Genomic DNA, 6,198 nt, shown 5'->3' with positions numbered 1-6,198 from the left:
CCCTTTTCAGCAGAGTTGTCGAGTCGGGTCTCTCCCTCCCACTCTCCTACTCTCTCACTGCGGTTCGACCAACGGGGGGTAATATTCACATCTCGGGGTAGTCCATGTATAAAATTAAAGAGAACAGGGACCCACCACCAACATGATTAACAGAACAGTTTGCATAGGCACGGACGATTGAGTAGAGCTAGCCAGGAATCCGCCACACGATTCCTCCGTTTTGTTGCCGGGATGACGCTCCAAGTGGATCCTCTCAAGTGGACCCTCTCATGTGGACCCGCTCAAGTGGCTTCACCATTTTGTCGTAACGACCAAAGGGGGGGTAGTAGGTAGTTCATATGGGCACTCCCCGTAAGGAGAGGTAGAACAGTGCAGAGAGAAAGAAAAGGCGGAGAGTGGCGAGAGGGAAGCAACGCCCAACGCAAGTATCGTGTCGCTCAACCTAACCGCGGCTTCACCCTTCTCAACTGCCGCTCCGACCAACTTAACCGCCACTCCACCCTTCTTAACTGCCGCCACTCCACCCTTCTCAACTGCCGCTCCACCCTTCTTAACCGCCGCTCCCCCCAATGAACCTCCTCATCGGTGTGAGCGCCAGCATCGCTGCCATCAAACTTGGAGAAGTGAAGGAACGACTAAAGGAAAGGTGCCGGGAGAGCAACCTTCAGGTGGAAATAAAATACGTGGCGACTACTCTGGCATACGATACCTTTTTGAAGAAGGTGGACTTTTGTGAGGAGGTTCTTTTGGATAGGGACGAGTGGACATGGGAGAAGATGGGGGATGAAATTTTACATGTCGAGTTGAGGAAGTGGGCTGACCTGTTCGTTATTTGTCCGATGGATGCCAACACACTGGCGTCTGTGGCCTCCGGGGCCTGCCCCAACCTGCTGGTAGGTGTGAGCGGCGGGAGCAGCGAGAGCGGAGTCAGTCCCGAGGACCGCCACACAGCCGCGCGGACAGCCACATAGCCGCGAGGACCGCCACATAGCCGCGAGGACCGCCACATAGCCGCGAGGACCGCCACATAGCCGCTCGCCTCGCTGAATTCTTTGCCGCTCTGATTCACCACCGCTTGACCTCCCCTGCCCACCCCAACAGACCTGCATCTGCCGGTGCTGGGACTTCAGGAAGCCCCTGCTGGTCTTCCCCTGCATGAATACGTATATGTACGACCACCCCATAACGCGGGAGCAGCTGAAGCGAATAACATCCTGGGGTGTGAAGGTCGTGGAACCCGTGGAGAAGCTCCTCGCTTGCGGAGACTACGGTGAGGGGAGTGAACACGCAGCGGGGAAAATGAGCCAGCCGTCGTTACGGCCTCCCTTCCTTCGCGAAGCTTTCTTTACTGTGCACTGCTTTACGGGGCATTCCTTTACTGCCTCCCTTTACTGCCTCCCTTTACTGCCTCCCTTTACTGCCTCCCTTTACTGCCTCCTACTGCCTCCCTTTACTGCCTCCCTTTACTGCCTCCCTTTACTGCCTCCCTTTACTGCCCCCCTTTACCGCCCTTTTCTCCCTTCAAAGGAATAGGAGCCCTGCCCCCTGTGGAGGACGTCGTTGAAAAAATTGTACAGTATATAAAAAGGCACCAGCTGGAGGTGGCGAAAAAGGAAATTAACACTACGTAGCTGTGAGAACTCCGTTCCCAGCAGTCGGGACACGAAGCTTCATAATGTGCGCTTCGTCATGCAGTCAGGTGATGAGGGGGTAGCACGTGACAGAATTTTATGAGGAGAAAGGACACGCGACCTTCCTCTCCTCACCCATGCGTAGCCTCCACTGTGCTGCGTTGTGTTTCGTTGCGTTGCGTTTCTCTGCTGTGCGTTTCGTTGCGTCTCTCTGCTCTGCCCTGCCCTGCCCTGCTCATCCGGGGCGGGGGGTAGCACCCCCCTTATGGCTTCCCGAGGCGCAGGTTGTTGAGTCGCGCCTCCAAGTCGGCGACACCCACGTGGTCCACGTGCGTCTTGGGAAGTTCCCCTGGGGTGGGGATGTCATCTAACTTAGCATTCATCTGGATACCCATGCCCTCCAGGACCTTAGTAACAAGCTCATCCTCCTCCGCAACCATCTCGGAGTCATAATCAAACGTCTCAAATAAATCATCGAGCATATCCTCCTTCAGTGACACCTCAGTGTTCTCCTTCTGATATTCATTAATGGATTTATTCAAGGAACTTAGTTTTATGTATCCATTTACTCTCTTAATTACTCTGTTGATTTCGGTGAGACTCCGTCCAAGTTGCTCCGATGACTTAACACTCTGTAGCTTTATCTTCATAGAAAATAGATGTGACTTTAGCTTGTTGTACTTAGCGATGGTTTTTTTAACACTGATGTAGTCCTTTGCAAGTGTCCGTACCATAGATATGTTATCATTTCGTTTGGAATTTATTTTAATGTCTTTTTCTATCCTGTTCTGTTCTTTAGTTAGTTTAAATATCTCCCGTTCCAACTCCCTGATCGATCTGTTAAGGTTCCTCTTTTCATTTCGCAGGCACTCCTCCAGGTCCTTGGAGAAATACCCTCCCATGTTTTTTTGCTCCTTCGATGAGCAGTACGGATGGTCCTCCACTGTGCAAACGGAGTGGAACAGGCGAACAAAGAGCGCGAGGCGGCAACGTTACGGTGGAGCAGTTTCTGCGATTTTTGCGATTTTTTCAATTTTTGCGATTTTTTCAATTTTTGCGATTTTTTCAATTTTTGCGATTTTTTCAATTTTTGCGATTTTTTCAATCTTTTCAATTTTTTCAATTTTTTCAATTTTTTCTAACCTTGGCAAACTTGGCAAGCGGCGCGGGGCCCCAGTTGACCCCTCCGCTGTGCAGGACCAGCCGGATTGTCCTGCGGGGATGATGCACAAAGGGGGGAGATGCCCACTCGCGGTTTTGCCGTGGAGTGAAAAAGGGGACCTTCCTTCCGCGTTCGAGGCGTTTACCACTGTTGTCCTCATGTGTATGTGCATGTGTATGTGCATGTGTATGTGTATATGCATATGTATATGTATATGCATATGCATATGTATATTTTTTTTTTTTCTTTTCCACCCCCGTCAGAGAGCTTGCCTCACCAGAGTGGGCCCAATTAACCGAACGGTTATTTCCACCCTGGGGCGCGGGTTTTTTTTTTTTTATTTTTTTGCGCAAGTTTGGTTACCTTCCTCCCACCCGTTGCGTGAGTATTGCATCACCAGTTATTTCCAACGACCGCATTTTCGACTACATTTTTCGACCGCATTTTCGACTGCATTTTTGCAGAGCCACGCGCGGGGGGGAAATATCAAACCGGATTAACTCCAAAGTAGGACAAATCGACTCGATCGCAGGGGGGGGGAGTTCGTTCCCTCGTGTTTCGTTTTTACCAACAAGGGAAGGGGACAGGGGGAAACCCTTCCCACGAAAAGGTGTGCACATGTGCGTGAATGTACATCCGTGTAGACACGGCAGATGGGCGAGGTAACTCAGGGAGCGGGAAAAAAAAAAGGGAACCATACGTGGGCTGCGGGTCGCCGGTCGCGGGTGAATACATCGTAATTTGATTGGCGAGGAGCGGAAGGTAAACCGGTTCCACCAATCGAGATGTATTCACCCCCCCACACCCCGCCATGCAATGAACAACTCGCCTAGTTATTCTCTCCCCAGTGGCAGAGTCCCAGAAGGAAGGATCAGCCTCATCGTACAGGCATGCATTTCCCACGTTCCACGCCACAACTTCCTTTCGGGAGCAAATCGCAACTGCTTTCCCACCAGCGTTCTCTCATGTTATGCCTTATTGGATCGCCCCCTTTGCACCCGCGTGGTGACTCCTCTCCTTCTGTTCACTACTGGGTGAAGAAACTACCCTGTGTGTCTTTTCCCCTTCGCCCCTTTTTCTTGCGTGCCTTGTTCTGTGATTTTTCTTCCCCCGTGATGCGTTGGGCTTCGGGGAACGGGAGTGACCGCTGCTGTCGCTGCAGGGGGTAGTGGATGAGGACGAGGCAGACCGCGCGGGGGAAGAGGCGGACCGCGCAGAGGAAGAGGCAGGCGATGCGGAGGAAGAGTCTCCCCTCTTGGATTGGCCTTTCCTCCCGTGGTGGTCGTCCCCAATTCGGTCCCTGCTTCGACGCTCCCCCTTCTTGTGTTGTTTCCCCCTGCGCTCATTCTTCTCGCGACGCATCTCCCCCTTACATTGCGCCTCATGGAGTTTCAACCGTTTGTTCCTTCTTCTCCGTAGCTCCTCCTGCTCTCTCTTTATCTTCTCCCCCTTTATCTTTTTATTTCTCTTTTTTTCATCCTTCTTTCTCCTGCGGATCTGTTTATGTGTGTAGGATTCCCCGATGAGCTCCTGCTCTTTCTTTCGCGTACCTCTCCTCCTGGAGAAAACCCTGCACCCCTTCACGAAGACCCACTTTAGCATCCTAACGATCCGTTTAATGACCCGTTTAATGGTCCATTTAATGACTCGTTTTACTCTCCGATGAACAAAGCGACACGTGTCTTGTATCATCCAAATTGCTTGCATGCGCACCTTCCGCAACGTATAGAACCACTGTCTTTTAAGTAGGACCCCCTTCAGTGGGTGCATGCTTGGGATGACAAAAATAACTGCAAGGATGATACACAGGAGGAGAAAAAACACTTTCACGCTAATTCGACACCCCCTAAAGTAATTTGCAACTCTCCATGTGTACTTCCCCAGGACTCCTCCTGCAGTTGCAGCACCGCCTTCTTGTTCGAGAAGCTGAAGCCTTTTTTTGTGCATTTGGATGATATACTCAGGGATCTCGTCGAACTGGAGGGGGCTGTCCCAAATGATGATCCTCTCAGGGGGTTCTTCCTTTTCCCCGCGGCTCCCGAGGGAAAACGTGAAGTACTGCTCGTTCGGTTGGCCCGGTTGGCGCGGTTCGTCCGTTTCGTTCGCTTGGCCCGGTTCGCCCCGTTCGCCCGTTTCTCGGCTGCCTTCATTTGCACCCTTATGGATGCCCCCCCCCGCTGGGGCTCGGCGGGGACTCCCCCCGGATCTTCCCCTTCTGCTGCGGCGGCTGCTGCTGCGGCTTCTTCATCTGCTCCTGCACCTGCTGCGGCTCGGCTGGGCGCTCTTGGCGCTGCACCACCACTCTGCAGGGGGTGACTAGCAAGTCTACGATTGGTTTAAATTTAATCACAACACTGCTCTCCCCCTTCTCTGCCAATACAAGTGTCTTCCTGAGTGTAGTCTCATCAGATACGATCCTCTTCGAGCAGTTAATCGAAACCTTTACTTCCTTCTCCACGTCTTCTGCATTCCATATGCTTATGTACACCGAGCAGGACGGATCTACTTCGTTGTTAAAGTCGTAGCAGTTGCTGAGCATGTGTACAAGGGAGACTGACTCTCCGAGGACGTGTTCCTCGTGCGTTATCTTTAGGCCCTCCCCGCCGTGCGATGTGATCTCTAAAAAGTTGTTTGGGCGTTTTTGCAGGCCCATGTAGTAGTCCTCCTCGAGGTCCCGCGGGGGGGTAGCCCCGTTGGGATTGCTTCCCCGGTTGGAATTGCTGCCCCGGTTGGGATTACTTCCCCGGTTGGGATTACTTCCCCGGTTGGGATTACTTCCCTGGTTCACCTCACTTGGGGGATCGTAGCCGTGCCCGTCCCCCTCACCGCCACTCCAACTGCCACTCCAACCGCCAACCGCACGCCCCCCCCCTGCGCCCTTCCCTGACGACTTCCTCGCCAAGAAAAAGGAGTAGTTATGCCGCAGCTTCTCCTTCACGTCTAGCCTCCCCTCCAAGTTAATAAACTGGGCGAGCTGCCCCTTGAGACAGTGGTTCTTCTTTGCATACTGACAGAAGCCTTTTTTCTCCTCCCACACCCTTGGGTACTCTGTGATTTTGTTGCACTCGGTGCCCTTCTCGTCCACGTGGTCCGCGCTCACGATGAGGCCGTTCTCCAGCACCTCGTCTGCAACGGGGGGGAGGCGTAACGAAGTGGTGAAGGAGCAACGTGGAAGAAGAAACGTCGAAGAAGCAACGTCGAAGAAGCAACGTCGAAGTGGTGTGAGCGCCGTGTCGACGAAGTTACACATGCAGGGGCACCCCGCCAAGCGCGTCTACCCCCTCTGTGGCAATGCTCAAGGGACACACACAAAAAAAAAAGATAAAAAAAAAAGATAAAAAAAAGGATAAAAATAAAAAAAAAAAAAAAAAAAACCTAAAAGAAGAAAGGAAGGTACAATACCAG

The 6,198-nt window shown here is 52.3% G+C and overlaps 4 protein-coding genes across 4 annotated transcripts in view; 1 reads left to right on the top strand and 3 right to left on the bottom strand.

Moving 5' to 3' along the window:
- Positions 1-569: 569 nt before the first annotated feature.
- Positions 570-1,631, top strand: PCYB_052580 (phosphopantothenoylcysteine decarboxylase; the record flags this gene model as incomplete). The annotated part of the gene is made up of 3 exons (XM_004221139.1): positions 570-893; positions 1,102-1,270; positions 1,528-1,631. The coding sequence occupies 3 exons, from the start codon at positions 570-572 to the stop codon at positions 1,629-1,631; spliced, it is 597 nt and encodes a 198-aa protein (XP_004221187.1).
- A 263-nt stretch (positions 1,632-1,894) lies between these two features.
- On the bottom strand, positions 1,895-2,533 carry PCYB_052570 (SNF7 family protein; the record flags this gene model as incomplete). Its single annotated transcript, XM_004221138.1, has 2 exons — positions 1,895-2,275; positions 2,363-2,533. 2 exons carry the CDS (start codon positions 2,531-2,533, stop codon positions 1,895-1,897), a joined length of 552 nt encoding a protein of 183 aa, XP_004221186.1.
- Positions 2,534-3,858: 1,325 nt separating this feature from the next.
- Positions 3,859-4,317, bottom strand: PCYB_052560 (hypothetical protein; the record flags this gene model as incomplete). Its single annotated transcript, XM_004221137.1, has 1 exon — positions 3,859-4,317. A coding segment is annotated over one exon (459 nt), but the record flags the coding sequence as incomplete, so codon positions are not given.
- A 634-nt stretch (positions 4,318-4,951) lies between these two features.
- The window catches only part of PCYB_052550 (hypothetical protein), a gene marked incomplete at its 3' end in the record, with an annotated part of 2,930 nt that continues 1,683 nt past the window's right edge, over positions 4,952-6,198 (bottom strand). Inside the window, exon 6 of the mRNA XM_004221136.1 lies at positions 4,952-5,919. Coding sequence (XP_004221184.1) covers positions 4,952-5,919 — 968 coding nt within the window. The remainder of the gene's footprint in view (positions 5,920-6,198) is intronic.

This window comes from Plasmodium cynomolgi, chromosome 5 (genome assembly GCF_000321355.1).
Source record: "Plasmodium cynomolgi strain B DNA, chromosome 5, whole genome shotgun sequence".
Lineage (NCBI taxonomy): Eukaryota > Apicomplexa > Aconoidasida > Haemosporida > Plasmodiidae > Plasmodium > Plasmodium cynomolgi.
This window is presented reverse-complemented; position numbering and strand designations above follow the sequence as displayed.